At 43.2% G+C, this 17,932-nt stretch overlaps 1 protein-coding gene across 1 annotated transcript; it reads left to right on the forward strand.

Annotated features, from left to right (window-relative positions):
* Positions 1 to 1,979: 1,979 nt before the first annotated feature.
* On the forward strand, positions 1,980 to 17,637 carry TCTN3 (tectonic family member 3). Its single transcript, XM_040564066.1, has 13 exons — positions 1,980 to 2,329; positions 3,055 to 3,176; positions 4,564 to 4,694; positions 5,024 to 5,132; positions 5,208 to 5,326; positions 6,995 to 7,030; positions 7,426 to 7,500; positions 7,602 to 7,727; positions 8,859 to 8,954; positions 9,213 to 9,310; positions 9,868 to 10,030; positions 10,773 to 10,910; positions 14,202 to 17,637. The coding sequence occupies exons 1-13, from the start codon at positions 1,980 to 1,982 to the stop codon at positions 14,421 to 14,423; spliced, it is 1,785 nt and encodes a 594-aa protein (XP_040420000.1). The 3' UTR covers positions 14,424 to 17,637.
* The last annotated feature ends 295 nt before the right edge of the window (positions 17,638 to 17,932 follow it).

A 17,932-nucleotide genomic window follows, 5' to 3' on the forward strand; every position in this document is an offset into this window, starting at 1 on the left:
GCCGCGCCGCGCCGCGCCGCCTCCCTGTACCCTGCCGCCGCTGCCCGCGCGGGCCCCTGCCGCCGCGCGCGTCCCAGCAACGCTCCCGCCGCGCGCGTCCCAGCAACTAGGTCCTGACCCCGCCCCTCCGAAGAGCGGCGGCGGGCGCGGGCCCTGCCGGCGGTGGGGGCCGTTTCTCGGGGAAGGTGGCGGCCCCTTCCTCGGGAAGAGCCCGCCGCGGCTCGTCGGCAGCGCTACAGCTGCAGCGTGCGCCGTGGCAGAGATCCCACACGCTCCGTGGAAACAAATGGTCTCGAGCTTTCAACGCACGCTCACTGCCGCGCACACGCTGTAGGAAATCACTGCGCAAGCGGGCTCAGGGTAACAAGAGCAACGACCGACAGCTTCCTGTAGGTAGAAGTACTGCTGAGAAGCACTATCACCACTAATTTTGGTGGCTTTTAATAGAGCTTCCAACGTGAAACCTTTTGAAATAGGCCACCAGTGACTGCAGCTTCGGGCTGGAGTGGAACGAAGCACCAAGCGACGTTTGGGTCATATCAGCCCACGCAGAAGGAAGCCACAGGCTACGAACAGTCATCTTCCGAAACTCGAGGCTTTCGCATCTTTATAGTCATCTCACAGTACGTCAGCCAAGAACAATTTTATGATAAAAAATAAACCTTCAGAGAACAACAGTCCAGAAAAGATACAGTCAAAACAACACAAAACAAACAAAGAAAGCACAGAAAAAAATTCTGTAAGTTCCCTGGACGTGCTGCCATCTGACAAACCAAATGAAGCACTGAGGCTGTTGTGTTCTCTCTCCCTCCAGCTGCTGAGATGTGGCGCGCTGTGATGCAGAACACTGTTGTCATGAAGACAATATATGGGCTTAAATGTGTAAATCCAACGTTTAAATGTAAACCCTTTGCACTTTAAGCTAAATTGAAATTCTGCACTGGTAGGATGTTGCAGCCCTGAGAAGACAGAACGCATCATGCTGAAGGATGGCATTGCTACTAAGTTTCCAAAGACACTTCTTGCAGTCATCCATATCTGAATTATGAGAGGCCAGTAGGGTGAAAACCGATAAAAACGGTAAGTGCACCAAACTCCTATGCTTCAGGCCCAGCTACTGAGTAAGTGACACATACGGTACATTTCAAGATAGTAGACCTTTCAGTTTATGAAGCGCTGGAAACATTACAAATATATTCAAGAACCTGGAAAGAATTCAGCTTTAGACAACTTCCTGTTCTCTAGCTGTTCTCCAGCCTACTCCTGACCACACAGCCCATCAAAAAGAATAAACTGCCTTGCTTGTATGAATAAACAAGAACAAAAGTCATGAGACAAACAAAGCCTCTGTGCCCTTGTCTATTACAAAATCCTTCAAACTCACTGCTGCTGATCCCTATACACCGGCATGCACAGGCCAATATATTGTCTCATAGAATCATGAGACAGTTTTAGGCGGGTGAGGAAAGAAAACCCTGTAGCAAATTTGTGGCAATTTCTGAAGCAGAAAGCAATATGTAGGTCTATGTAGGTCAATTGCCCCTATATTGGGGCAAATCCTCATCCCAGTGAAATTAACAGCAACATTAATACCCTCTGCTTATTTTGAATTGTTTTTCCATTGTCAACCCTAATGTAACGAGAAAAAAAAAAAAAAGAAACAGAGATCGAGTCTCCGGGGCTCCCCGATGATGAGGACGTGCATCTGGGGCCACGTCCGTCCCAGCCAGGACAGGAAGCCGGCTGCCTGCAGGCACGCCTCCCGCCGCGGAGCCGGGCGACGCCGCCGCGCTCCGCGCCCCTTGCGGCGGCCCCTCCTCCGCTTCCCAACGCGCCCGCGGTCGGCCCCGCGCCCTTCCGCCGGGAGCCGCGGCGCTCAGCCAGGGCTCGGCGCACGCGCGGCAGCGCACGGCGGCAGCGCACGCGCCCGGCTCCGGCCCAGCGGCGGAGGTCGCGTTTCCCGGCGACGCGGGGACGCCATGCGCGGCGCCCGCGGGATGCTGCTGGCCCTGCTGCTGGCGCGGCTGGCTGCCGCCGGGCCCGGCGCCCCGCCGGGGGTCGCCGTCGAGCTGCCCGCCGGGGCCGCGCGCGGAGCGGCTCCCCGAGCCGAGCCGGCGGCTCCGAGCCGAACCCGCGCGGCCCGGGGCGGCGCCCGTATCCCCGCCGCCGGCGCCCTCCGCGGCCGCCCCGCCCCGCCGCCCCGCCGCCGCCGGGCCCCGCGGGCACCTCCGCGGCCCCGGCCCCGCCCCGCCGCCGCCGGCTCGCCCGAAACTTACGGCCTGCGCCGCCCCGGGGCAGCCGACACGTCCCGCCGTGCTGGCGGCAGCAGGTGGGCGGGCCGGCCTCCCATCGCTGCCGTGCCGGCAGAAGCCGTCCCGGGGCTACCAGGCGCGGGCTGCGGCGGGAGGCGGGGCCCCGGCCCGGGCGGGCAGCAGGAGCGGCAGCGCGGCCGCCAGTCCCGCCGCCAGTCCCGCCGCCCTGCTTGTCCGCGCCGGGGGAATGGCTCGGTTCTGAGACGGGGCTCGGCAAGGCTTCCGATGGCAGGTTTTCTAGCGGCCCGGGTAAAGCTGGGCTCGACTGCTCTGTGACATGGCTTGTGGTGTGGAAACACGGGAGTCTTACCTTAGGAAAAAAGAACTCGTGTGCTACCGGGAGGCAGCCAGCAGAGCAATTATAGACTGAGAGATTCTGTCAGAGAGGAAGGTATTTTCAGCTGTTTGGAGAGTGAAATCTGTGGCAGAGCCCTGAATTTGCAGGTTGTGGTTTTGGAAAGAACCCAGAGGAGCTGTAAGACACAGACACTGAATTTCTTTACCGCTTCTTGTTCCAAGGAATCTCAGAACGATTTCTAAATAAACAAATAGAGAGTATCCGAAGAGTTACTACAGTGGGGAGAGAGGCTTTCCATAACTGATCATGAACGCAAATTGTACAGTAACTTATTTAAGCAGATGAAAATTAATACTGTGTTTTGTTGTTGGCATTTAGTAATGCAAGAAGTGAAATTCTACAGGAAAAGTCTAACATTGTTTTTGGGGGTGTGTCTGTTTGCAGATCTGTGAATCAAATGTGCGTGGAAAAATCGCTCTTGTTCAGAACTAATACTCCTTATCGTACTGATACTATTGCTGTCCCTGGTGGACGTGATCTGCTGTTCTGTGTGCAGCTGGATGACTGTAAGTAACTTTTCTTTCCATTAACTTAATTCATAGATAGCCTTTGCTTAGGGAATCTCTTTTTAAACTTACTTACGTGCTATAATTGCTACTAATTATTTCGTCTGTTATAGTCTCTGAGAGACCATAGGGAATCACCATCCCGTCACTGAAGACAAACAAAAAATTATCATTGCCCTCATTTTGAGGGTAGTGTTTCCCTGGCTAAACACAAATCACTCCTTAGCAATTGTTTCTGTATCTAAGATATCTTAATTTGCTACGCTTAGAGCAGTAGAGAAAGTTTGACGTCTGACATACAGCTCTATTACCCTTTTCAGAAAGCGGTTTATTATCATATCTTGGATTACTCATTTGATATACTTATTTTCATACTTCCTTCTTTGCTGTCACTGATTCACAGTGATCACATACCCTAGTAGGGCATGTCAATAATGTTTTTTCTCCTTCTGCTTTCCTCAATGCATTTCGTTTGTCTGATTCGGTGTCCAACTCATTGACATTCATTGAGATTGATTAGGAGCTCATGTTTGAACACATACTATTTTCTCTTTTGACACTCTTGTCTGGGAGTTTTGATCAACAGTCCCATCTACTTCTGACTTGTGTCATAAAATCAGAGAATGTTCTAGGTTGGGAGAGGCTTAGGAGGTTATCTGGTCCAGGTACTAGTCAAAGAAGGGTCCTGTGATTTAGTCCACCTTTCAAATCCTTATAGATGTTACCTGAATGTTTTGCATGTGTTAAAAAGTTTGTTGTTTGAACAAGTCCATCAGGATGAATCTGCTTAGTATGTCCTTAATCGTTTGACTGAATTATATGACATAGTGCTTTAGCAGTAATAATTTAAAACATTGTAATACTGTAACAGTACTGAATGGTGCTGGGACAGGAAGACATCACTGTGAGATACCAGTAGAACTTTGTCTTTTTAGGATGTCTATTCACAATTCATACTTACTTTAAAGTTTATCAGCCTTAATTATTTTTTAATCCATTTAATGTTGCTTTTACTAAATTTATATACTGCTGGTGTTTTGTCATTAAAACATCGTAGGGGTCCAACTTGGGCATCTTACAAAAATGAGAGCACATGTTAAGATAGTTGCCTTAAGCAGTTTTCATGATTTCAGAAAATCACATTTGTGTATCAAAACATGTTTCTCAAGAAACAGTACAAAGTAGTACCCATGATATCATCCTCCTGTTCATAGCTCGTATTAGTCTGTTAGCTGTCTTGCTAAGGATTAATTACTGTAAGGCACTATCTAGCTTATAATTAGTGAAGTTGCCCCTCTTAAAAATATTGGCACGTTTACTTTTTCGTAGAACATCTTTTTTAGTAATTTTATGTTGGTAGAATTTTTTTTCTTTTTTCAACTTTTAGCAAAGCTGAACTATTTCCAGCAGCCACAGCATATAAACGAATCTGATTTTCTGAAGTTCTCGGAGAAGTATGGCAGACACTCTTTCTTAGCAGTATCACAAGTCCAGCCATCGTTTTCTGCCTTTTACCGGGTGAGTTGAAAAAAAGATAGCAACCAGTTTGCAGATATACCTTTGCTATAGATGTCTGTAATGAGACCTAACGAGAACAGACTTAAATATTCATCGTATATTTTTACCCTATAAACCACATTATTTTCAGTTCTTTTCATTCCTCATTGTGTAAAAAGTTTCTAATTAGTTTTCTTGTATATAGAAGTTTGGACATTTTAGACAAAACTGGCTGTGCACTAAGAAGAAGTTTCAGTTTGTCTCTCTGCCCTGAGGATGTCGTTACCCTGCACTTGGCCTTACTGTTCCACAGTGATGTTGTCTGTAATTTCTCTGAATTGTCTTTTCAGGCTGGTGATCCAATCCTAATCTATTTTGATTCATCATCTGCACTGAGTGTGCTTAGACAGCCAGTGAAAATGGGAGTCAGTGGACTCTGTGTTGATGGAAATCCTGCTGGTTAGTAAAGGGGAAAGCATTTCTTAGGGTTGTGTGCTTCTGTTGTGTCTTAGCTGACAATGTCTCTTAACTTAGGCTTCCTGGACAGTAAAAGCACAAGCTGTACTCGGATTTTCACCAACTTGAGCAAGAGCTGCATTACTGACCCTGCCCTGGATGCTGCCTCCTACTACCGTGACTTCACAGTGCTAAAGGTGCATGTCATATTTCTTCTTTTGCTAAACATCTTTCCATTGCCTTCCATTGATACTTCAGATAACTTGAAAACTGAGAGTGATTTGGTATGTAGTACCCCTTGATCTTCTGATTAATATGCCCCTCTTGCTAGAAATGCTGTTAAAAATGTCCCTGATCAGTAATAATCCATCACTTCAAAGTACTTTTCAATAAACTTCAGTTATTATCAAGTTCTTAATGCATAGAACAGGTACTTCATCAATATTTCATAATTTGAACTGTTTAACCACGACTCTTACATTTTAAACAGACTGTTTATCAAAGTATTTTTATCTCTTCCGTCAACTTGATCAACCAAGCAAAGCATATTCTTAGGAAAGAGTAAGGTGTTTTTTTTTTTTTTTTTTTTTTTTTGTTGTTGTTGTTTGTTTGTTTTGGTTTGGTTTTTTTGATACAACATGTTCTCTCTAAAATCATGTTGAATGCCAGTTATCATATTATCTTTATTTCGCAGAATCACAAAATGGTTAAGGTAGGAAGGGACCCCTGGAGGTCATGTAGTCTAACCACCCGCCACTCAAGCAGGGGCACCAAGAGCAGGTTACCCAGGACCACATCCAAGCAGCTTTTGAGTCTCCTCCCTAAGGAGGAAGTGTTTAGGTGTGTTCCAGTTTGTGCCCATTGCCTCTTGTCCTGGCACTGGGCACCACTGATAAGTGCATGTCTCTGTCCTCTTTGCGCCCTCCCTTTGGGTACTTATACACACTGATGAGATCCCCCCCAAGCCTCCTCTTCTCCAGGCTGGACAGTCCCAGCTCTCCCAGCCCCTCCTCATAGGAAAGGCGCTCCAGTCCCGTGATCATCTTGATGGACCTCCACTGGACTCTTTCCGGCACATCCTGGTCTCTTGTGTACAGGGGGGCCCAGAACTGGACCCAGCCCTCCCCGTGTGGCCTCACCAATGCTGAGTAGAGGGGAACAGATCACTTCTCTTGACCTGCTGGCAAGACTTTTTGCTTAATGCAGCTGAGAATACCATTAGCCTTCTTAGCCAAGGGCGCATTTGCTGACTCATGTTTGACTTGGTGGCTATGAGGACTGCGAGACCTCTTTCTGCAGAGCTGCTTTCATACGTTCATAGATTGAATTTCATATCAATTTTCCCATTATTTATGCTGAGAATTATGTCAAAATAACCAGCTTTTCGTTCTGGGTTCATCATGCTGGTCTTGCTGAATGTTAGCATAAGAACGTCTCACCACTTTCTCTGGTAGGCCAAGATAAAAGAGCAATATAAATATTAACATCTTATTAAGGCTAATGGCCCAGTTTACCCTTCAGTTGGAAATATTCTTCTAAATCTACATAACTGTAGTAGAGAGTATTGCATTGACCAAATTTAACTCATGTTTTCAGGGCTTGCTTTGTTACTGAGCCCAAAATAAAAAAGAATAAGGCTAAGAATAAAAGTTTTCTTTTGGTCTAAAAATATGTTCAGTACAGTATGTCTGTGATTTCTAGATCACAAATGGATGACAAACTTTACATATGTGGAATAATCAGTCATTCTTGTCAATGTAATATCTAGGGTCTTTTTAATGATGGTTTCATGACTTTAGGCAGTTGTAAACCCAGCAAAACTGTTGTTTTTTGGTGTTGTTTGTCGGTTTGTTTGTTTTCCCCAGGTTCCAATTGATGGCACCGTTGTGCAGTCCATGAAGGTCAGTCTCTATTGCTAATGAAAGTAATTTCTGCTTCTGAAATAAAATATATCTGGAATATTAGGCATTCATAGTAAGGCCCATGGGTTGGGAACTTGTCAGAGTGGAAATATTTTGTGCCTGAAACAAGACTTTTTGTAAGTGTGACATAGATAAAATACAGGGTTATAAGGCAAGGTGTACTTTTAAATGATTGAGCATGGGTGGGGTTGGTGTTAGGGAAATAGCTTGTTCTCTTAGGAAAAACTGGGCATCTGGAACAGAGTGACATAACCCCAGATCGCAGCTACAGCAGGAAAGTAAATCGAACTTTGACGGAAAAGCAGTGGAAAAGAGTAAAAAAGGCACACTCTGTTTAAAGAGTTGCTGTTTGTTAATATGCTTACTGTCTCCAGGTGAAGATCATCCCAGTCGCACCACCTAGAGCTCCCCACATGAAAGACAACACGTGTAACAATGCTGTTTCTGAGGTATGTCAACCTTTTTTCCTTAGGGCAGCTCAGCACCAGCTTAAAGTCGTTACCCTATTACCTGACTATGTCTCTGATTCTTCTCTGGATTGGACTCTCAGGTGATCTATGAAATAGAATTCAATGGCACCCATGGGATTCAGAGCGTGTCTGTCCGGTTCAAAGTAACCAGCATCTCTGGGAACTCAGGAGTCTCTCTGCAGCAGCACTTCACTTTGCACTTCTGGGTCAGTGCCCCCATCCTCCCTGGGCTCTTGCCAAGTTTGTATTCTGTAGCATGTGAACTAGTTTTGTACAGATGAGATGTGAAAAGATAAGAACAGCATCACAGTAGTATGATAGCATGAGAACCCTGGTACACAGCTGGTGCTCGAAGGAAGTGGGGACATAGCTTTGGTCTCAAGTAAACCATGTTAGAACAGGCTCTGTGCAAGCATGCACACTTGAGCAAATTTGAAGGGGCTAGTAATTTTGATCTGGCTTTTTGTTGTTGTTGTTTTATTTGCTTTGTGTTTTTTTTTCTGTTTGTTTGTTTGTTTTTGGCAGGGGAGCAGGGCAGAGGGATGAGATCAGGGTCACCAGCATGGTATGATGAAGGAAAGGGTTGGAGCTGATACTGTATCCAAGATGTTCAGAGTTTGTTCACAAGTTCACATGCTTGTTGGTCCCTTCCAACCTGGGATATTCTGTGAAAGTTGCTAAATCTAATCCAGATATTTTTTTAACTTTGCCTGTGCAGTGAGAATAAGAGTTATTCTGGAGGGGGTGGACATCTGGGAAATGCTAATGTGTGTTAGAGTTCATATAAGCCTTCTCCCATGGAGGCAATGTAAAGTTGGAAAAATGGTGACCTCAGGAATTAGTAAGTGTGACCTCAGGGGTTAAGTGTGCAGTGCAACCTTGCTAAAGTTATCCCTAGAGGCTCCCTCCATAAAATAATTTAGAAGTGGAATCTGTCACTCAGAATCAAGGTTAAGGCAGGGTTTGTTCTGCAGATCATCTGTAGAATTGCCAAGATTGATACATCTGCTTCCTTAGAGAGAAATACTGAGCAATTCAATGTCTCAAAAAAACGTCCTGGTAGAATGCACACGTCAGGATAATGACATCTAGTTTGTTTGTTCATTTTGCTTCCTGGACTGTTGATGGACTTGTCAGGTCAGAAGCACTATTTGAAAACAAATAGCGGAGGCTTTGGGAGTGTATCCTACTTAGTCATTCCAAAAATGCATTGCATGTACATTTCGGCAAACACAAATTTGGTCTCCTCAGAAGAATGGATCTCATCGGTGATAACATTTTCCTTTTTTCCTTTAACATTCTCTTTCGTTTTGTTTCTTCCCTTTGCCTCTTCATAGACCAGGACTCCATCTCATACGTTGCCTAGAAGCGGAAACCCTGGCTTTATCACTGGAGCACCACTGCTGATTGCAAACACTGGTGCCATGCAGCATGTATCCTTTCTGCTGTCAAGTTTTATTTATCTCTGGGTTTCTTGATGCCTGGTACTATTCTGTTTGGACTTTTGAGATTCTACCTTTACCTGTAAGGGCATACTTCAGTATTACTTTGCACCTATCAGTAGGCCTTTTGGTCAGGAAACCCCGTAGGGTTAAGGAGGAATGCGGGATAAGGAGAATGTTAAATAAAAGTTGGGTGCCGTTTATTATCTGTTATTTTTTTGTTTGGCTTCTTGACATGCAGTCTATTAGATGAGCATTTTAAGGAGTGAGGGTGATGGGAGTTGTTCACAGTTCCTCAGACACACCGTACAATTTGGAAAAAATATGAGGACTGGCTGCAAGCTCAGGTAAGAACACACTGCAGTCAACCATACTGACATACTTGGAAGACTCTCACTCAGCACCTTTTTCCATAGCTTCTCCCTCACTTCTGTGGAGCCAAGCGCTTTCTCTAGGTCACCAATGGTTCTCTACAGATTTTTCATCTACTCCAAAGAGGACTAGACTGTCAGAGGGATGGTGGACATCTAGAGCAGTTTGCACATAGCAGTGGCCCTCTGGGAAGGTCTGAGTCTGGTCTGGCGACATGTCTTGGTCAAGAGTAGCATTTGTATTTGAGAAGTGATTTATAATGGAACCTTAAAAACTGATTGATTTGATGATGTGGGTGACACTGAGGTGGTAAGATAGCTAAAAAGCTGTCAGTTTTCCTTATCATATGTTATCCTGCCATCTTCTTCTCGCTTCTCATTGCTGAAAGGATTAAAACTTTGCCTGCTTAATACTGATACTTTTGTAATGATTCTATTGACTTCATATTCTATTACGAATGAAGGGTTTTGATATCAGCTGCTTCTGTCCAGGAAAACACTTTGTGAAAGCTGTAATTTTATTTCATTTCCAGCCTACCCCAAATGGAAGAAAGTAACTGCAGTTATATCCAGATGAAGTTATATGAGGCTCTTCAGGGGATGAACACAGCAGAGGACCTTGCTATAATTGGCAGTGCTCATTCAGTCCAGGTAGAAGAGTGGACGACCATTCTGATTCAGAACTGCAGTGTACAGGTAATATAAATGTAAAAAGACCATCTGAATATTTGTTTTTTATATCTTTGTGTTAGTTTGAGGAGCGTGAACAAGGGGAAAAAAAGAACTTTCTTGTTCATCAGGGCTTGCTTTCTTTGTGTGATGATCCACTGAATTTCAGGTGTTTTGTATACAGCCATCCTTATTAAGGTTCTTACTATTAGAATATTTATTAAACAAAAGAAGAACCGATAGATTTAATCTCTCTTGAATCCTGTTCCTGATATTCAAAGAGTCAAAAAAAAGTTTAATACTGAATCTAGTGTTGCACTACCTAGTTTTCTGACAGCTTTCTAGAACTACCTGGTTACTCCCATTAATTTGATGCTTATATTATTATTGTCCTTTCTGATTTTCTAGTTTCTAGGGATATTTATATATTACCTAACTAAAGTTAAGAGCTTGCAATCCAAGTATTTATAGAAGAGGGAAGTTCTGTTTTGATAATTTTAATCTATCAGGAGATGGCCTAATAGAATGTAAAATCCAAGTGATAATGCTGAGACAAATTCTATCTGGAAATGAGATGACAGTGAGATGAGTATAGCTCTAAAACGTGCAGCTGACCTGACCCAGAAGTTACGGGGTTAGTTCTGAAGTAACTCACTGAAGTTGTGACCTTTGCTACACAAAATGTTAGACTTTGACTATAATGGTCCTTTTCAACTTTTCAACCTTTAAAATACTATATTGAGATGCTTAGGTTGCCTTTTATTTTCAGGCTATGAACTGCGCTTCCTGTTGCATGGTTCCTGTTACCCTGGATATACAGATACTGTGGACTAAGGTGGGCCTCCTGTCCAACCCTCAAGCTCAAATACTGAGTGCACGGTACTCTTATCAGTGTCACCCTCTAAAGGTATGGAACTTAAAACCCTTCTCTCGTACACAAAAGTCATTAAATGGGATTCACAGATTATTTAAGAACCAAAGAATCAAATGGTCTTGATATTTCTGAGTTGTGATTTACTGAGCTGTAGCAGTGGTCTGACTACAATGAGAAGAGTTTATATTTAACAGCTCCACAGAGGAAGCTGGTTTTATAGTCTTATTGATACTGTCCTCAATCAGCTGTACAGCTGGAAAAGGTACTTTCTTTCCAACCCCAAATCACCTTCTGCCAGTTAAGGAATCAAACTTTAAACTTTTAACTATGTTCAGTATATAGTTGTTATAAAAGTTCAGCAACTACTTGTTTATCTTGTCCCTTAAAGCCTTGCTATGGAATTTATCTTGATTTTTATTTCACAAACTCCACAGCCTGCTGATAATCTATTCAGGAAGATATTTCTACCGCTCTAGGTGTTCTGAAATCACCAGCAGGCAGATGAGGAATAGTCTAATTCTGATGGTGGTAGATTTCAAGAATTAGGGGGAAAGATCATGTGCCAGAAAGCAAGTTTTTAAGAGGAGATTACTTAATGTCAGCAGGAAGGTGGAGCTAACAGGACTGTGAATGAAAGTGAATAGTTTTTTTTGAGTATGTGTGGATCCCATTTTGGTGCAAGGCTGGATTCCCGCGATGACAAAATCTTTTGGGCAGCATGTGTATTTCAAGGCTTAAACTTCTCTGCAAGAGCTTTAATGGGGAACAGGTGACACCTGTCCATCGTGCCCTCATGGCACTGAGGTATGACCTTGCAAATGTCTGATATACTACTATTCTTTGAACTTCAGATTCAGTCCAAATGGGACTTTACATCACTTGTTTGGCTGCGTCTCACGGTTCCTCTCTGTCTCCCTTCCCTGCAATGTAGTTTAAAAGAACATGACAGCAAAATGTTTACCCTGTAAGACATACGTTACCTTGAGGCAAGCTGACACCACTCTCCACATGCTTGCCTGCTATTGGGCAGATAATTCCTAAATCTGAGCTATTATATGGCTCTATTGACATAGCTTCTGTCTTCATTCCTAGTAAAAGTGCAGGTTGGATATCTCTCAATATGGATTAGCCAGTCAGGAACAATGAGATTCAGATTTCATCTGCTTGAGCAACTGATGCTAATTACTTTAGAATCATAGAATATCCTGAGTTGGAAGGGTCCCACAAGGATCATCGAGTCCAACTCCTGAGTCCCCAAAGGACTACCCAAAAAATCAGACCATGTATCTGAGAGCATTGTCCAAACGCTTCTTGAACTCCGACAGGCTCAGTGGTCTGACCACTGCCCTAGGGAGCCTGTTCCAGTGCCTGACCACTCTCTTGGTGAAGAACCCGTTCCTGATATTCAGCCTGAACTGCCCCTTTAAGCCGTTTCCTCGGGTCCTATAGCTGGTCATCAGAGAGAGAAGATCAGCGACTTTAGGGCTAGAAGATGTGTTGCAAAGCAAATGATAAGGAAGTTTCTGGCAGCAGAAAACACCATTAAAATCAGTAATGACTTCATGAGTGGCAATCCACAAATCAGGGTTGTTAGTAAAGACATTTTAGCGATGATACGAAGAGCCTTAGAAATCCGCTTAGGATGTACCTCTCTCAGGAACAGTTTACATTGGCACCGTAAGCCAGTAGTAGTGTCAGTGTCAAACCCTGATGTGTGAAATTGATAAAAGGCTGAATCATTCAGCCAGATCTAGGTCAAAGCTGGAACAAGGCAGGAAAAGAAAATTCATTCCCCTGAGTGCCGTCTGAACTGCATTATACCAGTTAGACAGCTGGATCATAAATCTGCTGGAAGTATTTGTAGCAATGGATGAGAATGTATGTTTCTAGTTGTGACTAATTTCAGGGCCATCTAGGATATTCTGATGTACATCATGGAGACAGTGCCTGCTTACTCATTGATACAAGAACTTATATCCATCAGGAGTCTTGGTATTTTTCTCTTGAGACTCATGAATTCCATCCTGGAGCTTCTTCGAATGCATTCTGCACCACTTTGCTCTAAAGGCAATCTTCCCAATTTTTGAGGTTTTCAGAAAAGTGAAATGAGATGGTGATTTCACAGATTGGCTTAAATCAGTACTAGCACAAAACGCATACTGCCAGTAGGTTCCATCTCAAGGTTAGCAATGCAGAGCTGGGAAATGGCTGGGAAGTGGTGACAGGCTGTGAGATTGCTCCTGCCAAAAGAACATGGTCTTATCTCAAACCAAGCTAGCCATGCAACTGTGCTCAGCTCAAGGTGTGTGTGTGTTGTCTTAGAGCATTCTGTTGAAACAGAAAGATGCTGAGGGCTTAGGATAATTTCAGTCCCCTGTTTTGTCTACCAACTGACCTACCAATCTATCTTCTTTCTGAAACAGTATCATAAAATATGAGAAATAAACTCATTGATATATTGGGTCCCTGGCTTATTTTATGGAAAGGATCAAACTCTGTGGCAGTCCTGTCCTTTTCTGGCAGCAATGAGCTGCTCAAAGGTGATCTTATCTCAAATGTTATTTAGAAAAATAAAGCTTGCGTTGCTTCTGTTCTTATTACCAACTAGCAGATGTGCCTTTCCTCTGAATAGAAGCCTTACTGTAGCAGAGCGTGGAGACTGCATCCATTCTGGAGATCTATAACATAATGCACAGTAGCTACTGATCTTTCCTGAGACCTGTGCTGTTAATTTACCTACTAAGTATCAATTTTGAGAAAGAGGAGTTACTCCACTGAGTGTGTGTGTATATCTTTCTATATATATATATCTGGATTTCCACTGGCAGATGTCTTAAGACGAAAGATGTGTACCTATGCTATAATAGATGTATTCCTCAAGGTGTTCTCATGATCTGCATTTCATCTGGCAGCTTGGAGTCTACAGCTCTTACAGATGTTGAGTAGTATGGAAAAAAAAAAAAAATCAATCCAAGTCTACACGTAAAGCCGTCACATCCTGACCCTTCTGACCTAAATATTGTGAAGACCCAAGGTCACTACAGGATCACAACCAGTCCTTAATCTTTCATGCAACCTTTTATTGAAAGGTGTCAGTTTTCATCCTAAAAATGGCAAAGGGCAGCACTGTGAAGATACTGAGTTTCCTTTTTCCCCACTAAAATACTTCTCTGTAGCATTTCATGAAAACTACATGAAGAAGAGTATATGAAGAACTACTGATGGAACATGCAAGCTATTTTGAGTGACCATTAGGTAATTTATCTGGGAAATGTATCTTTTGAGTTAGGCATGCTAAACTCTGTACTTTTCTTTTTGTTACAGTTCCTAAGCATGAGCCTGGTGCCTTTGACAACTGTTGTTACCTTCGCTGACATGACGGAATGGCCAGAACCTCCACGTGGCCAGCCCAAAATACAGTGGAAACTCCCATTTGACTTCTTTTTCCCCTTCAAGGTGGTACTGAATGGGGAAAGAAGCTACAGAGGTGATCTTGCTGCCTATTTTTTGTTGATTCTAATATTGTCTAGTATACTTTGCTTTTGATGAGAGTCAAATAGAAGAGGTTTGTACTTAAAATTCAGTAAGTGAATTAACACTTTCATCTTATGATTCAGATCATAAACTTTTCCCCTCAGGTTCTTATACTGTGCCTATGGTATGTATGTGCCTTCTGTTCTTGGATTAAGCCACATGACTAGCTTCTGTCCTGTGTCCTCTCACACCCCTGTTCTCCATACGCACGTTCTGTAAACCTCACTGAAGTGAAATTCTGGAGGGATGGGAGTTGTTGAGAGATGTTGCAGGTATGAGGAACAGGAAGGAGGAAGTTAAAATGAACTTGTTCTCAGAAACCAAGAGTACTTTCTAAACCAATGAATGTGGAGAGAGGAGCGAAGTTCAGTTCAAGCATTGTGGAGCTACATTCACTCATCTTGTTAGAGAAGCACCTGATTTTTCTATGTGGAGCTAACAGAACACTTAAAATATGTGACGTCTCCCAGGAGACCCAAATTGTTATTTTGTGAGTAGGCATGTCTGCCAGTCACCTTTGAGCTGTCCTTATTTTGTGGCTTGACTGTGTGACAATTATTTTTCTATGTATTTTCAAATATAGGTATTCAATTGAAATTTTCTTGCCTTAATCACTGTTTGCATTAGCAATAGTGTTACGTGAAGCAATGTAATTTGAAGTATCGCACGGACTGAAGTGTAATTGAATTTTACAGTTGTTTGTTGAGACAGCTTCCTTTCTGCTCGTGTGTGTATGTGAGTGAACAGTTTTTCTTACTCAAGAAACATTCTCCTGTGGCTCCAGATTGGAACAGGACTGATAATCTTAGAATCATTCAGGTTGGAAAAGACCTCTACGATTGTCTAGTCTAACCTTTAACCTAGTACTGACTAGTCCACCACTAAACCACACTACTTAGCTCTACATCTAATGACAGCCACTGAAGTTCTAGGTGGCACATCAGAGAGAGCTGTGAACAGTCTTAAAGGACAACATCAATTATTTTAGGAGGAGTTGATGAGACTAAAGAACACTGCAATACCTTACTCACCTGTGTGTGAGTAACCTACTCATCTGGGACCAGATTGTAAGTTGCTATTTTTAAAGTCAAAGGTGATCATTTTGATATCTAGTCTGACCCATTGAATCACGAAGACTAAGGAAATCTGCTCAATCATTCCATTAAGTTGTTTAACTACTGTATATTTTAGCAAAGAATTTATTATTTATCCTAAATTCTTCAAATGGAAAAATCTGCCACATCTAATGTCGAGTAATCCAGTGGAATCAATAATAGGCCAGAAAACCAGAGAAATTTGGCCTACCTTTGACAAAATGAATTGGTTGCTTTTTTACTTAATACTGCATTTAGCATAACTTTGTTGCTGTTCCTCATTATAACTTAAACAGAGCAGTGTACAAATAAACTGAAAAATTCTTATTTATAAGTCAGGACATCAAAGAAGATAACCTGGATAAAACTAAACATGACCAGTATAAAACGTGCATATTAGAGAGTAACTTCACATATTTAACTTTGGAAAATCAGTTCTGATTGTTTGCATGGATTACTAGCTTAGACAGAATTCTGTTCAAGTGACTGCTGCTTCCATTGCTCCTGATTCTGAGGCAGGCTACATATGTTCTAGTGTTAGATGGGGCTGGTGATAGTACCAGTACAGCAACGAGCTTTTATTTTAGATAGGTACAGTTGAGAAGCCACTTCTAGAAGGTCTTTGCAAAGCTTTTAGCCGAACACATTTGAAGAGGAGATCATGTCCTCTCATGCCCCTAGTATTTTTCAATCCACTAAGTTAATTTATGGGTGGGAGTAACTTAATTGAAGAAAGAGTCAGTTGGAGAAACTTGAGAGTCATCATGCTGCTGTGTCAGGACACAGCTTTAATGAAAAGAACATGGTGAATATGGCAGCTTTTTTTTCTGGCTTATTGCAATAATCCAATTAGGCGATTACAGGGACTTTTTTTATTCTACAAGCTGCAAATACAGCTAAGTGCTGTAATAACGCATCACCTTACTATTATAATTCTTCTTTCATATTCCTAGCCTCTAACATGTCACTTTCTCTAGCACATATTTGCTTCCTCTGAAATACCCTCATGACAGAAAATAGAGCTGGAAATAGCATTGTCCATAACTTGGTCAAGCCTGCTTTAAGGTACGCTCAGTTGTAGATGTTCCATACCACATAGTTGTGGGGTTTAGAGTCCACAATTTCCTATGACAGTTTATGTCGGTGTCTACCTTGTCATGTTTGTATTTTCCCCTACTGTCTGAACTTAAATGCCCTCTACCAATTGAGGATCAGGGAGCAGTATGACAGTGTCACGCAAGGCAACGTTCATACAATAATTAGGAGACTCTTATGCCAGATATGTAGAATAGGGTATCTTGTTTGGCATATTTTTTGTAAAGCCCCAGCTGAAAATGCTGCAGGAATCGCTCAGTGGCAGATGCCAAAGAGGCATGTAAACATGCTGTTTCTTTCCACAGGCACTTGACTGGTGTATTACATACGCCATGTCAAAGGACTGAAACAATGCTGTGTAATTCCTCTCCTGTTAGTATTCTATCTGCATCCACCTCTCCAATGTGTCATGTTTTGAGGCTGTTAAGTCTGTTTTTACACTGTCGAAGTGAAGCATGCAATGTTGGACTACAAACTAGGAGTGGAGTTGCAAAAAGTTAATAAAATATATTGTCAGTAGCTATGTGAATTAGGCTCCCCTCCCCCTTTTAAGATTTCTCTATGGGGTTGTTGAATTGTTGCCACAGTGGGAGTGAATATTGGTGAATGTTTTTATTCTTGCTGTCTGAAAGAATATTTGGAGTACCGCTTCTTGCCTTTATCACAGATTTTTTCTTTTTTTCTGGCAAACAGACATAGTAAGAACCCAAATACATATTCTGCAATCACTCTTTCTATAGTATAAGAAAATACAGGAAATGCAGTAGAAAAACATTAAAGGAGGCACGTTAAAGATTACTGACAGCTCCATAGCATGCTTCTGATTTCTTCGGGCATAAAGTAAATGACTCCGTTAAATGTTGGCCAAATTTTAACCACTGTTCGCTACTGCAGGGTTTGTAGCAAAACAAGAGGTGTCTCACGTGCTGTTTCCTGTACTTGCCTTTTTCATCAGGCTCAACTTACTTTTCCACTGAGCCACTGCCTGTTCACATACCTTTAGAAAGAATTATTATCAAAAATAAATAAACGTGATCCTACAACACGCTTTCAGACTTCCTCAAAAGATCGTGTCCGAGCGCCAAGGGGCGCCACACCCGGCGTGTCACTAACGGCGCTGCCGGCGGGACCTCGCGCCCGAAGCGTGCCCGGACCGCCGAGACCGACCGGCACCGCCCGGACCGCCGAGTCTCTCTGGCGCAGCTCCGGGCCCTGCCTCAGACAGCCCCACCAGCGCCGCGCCCCGGGGGCCGCGCGGGAGGCGCGAGGGGCCGTTTCCGCAGCGCTCGCGCTTGAAGGCGGCGCGGTGCCTGCAGCGGGAAGAATCGGCCA

The sequence above is a fragment of the Cygnus olor genome, chromosome 7 (genome assembly GCF_009769625.2).
Source record: "Cygnus olor isolate bCygOlo1 chromosome 7, bCygOlo1.pri.v2, whole genome shotgun sequence".
Taxonomy (NCBI): Eukaryota; Metazoa; Chordata; class Aves; order Anseriformes; family Anatidae; genus Cygnus; species Cygnus olor.

Excerpts from the sequence above, each read along its gene's own strand:
- TCTN3 (XM_040564066.1), top strand. The coding sequence starts at position 1,980 with ATGCGCGGCGCCCGCGGGATGCTGCTGGCCCTGCTGCTGGCGCGGCTG. Across the intron at positions 4,695-5,023 it reads CGTTTTCTGCCTTTTACCGG|GCTGGTGATCCAATCCTAAT; the intron begins GTGAGTTGAAAA and ends TTGTCTTTTCAG. Across the intron at positions 5,133-5,207 it reads TGTTGATGGAAATCCTGCTG|GCTTCCTGGACAGTAAAAGC; the intron begins GTTAGTAAAGGG and ends CTCTTAACTTAG.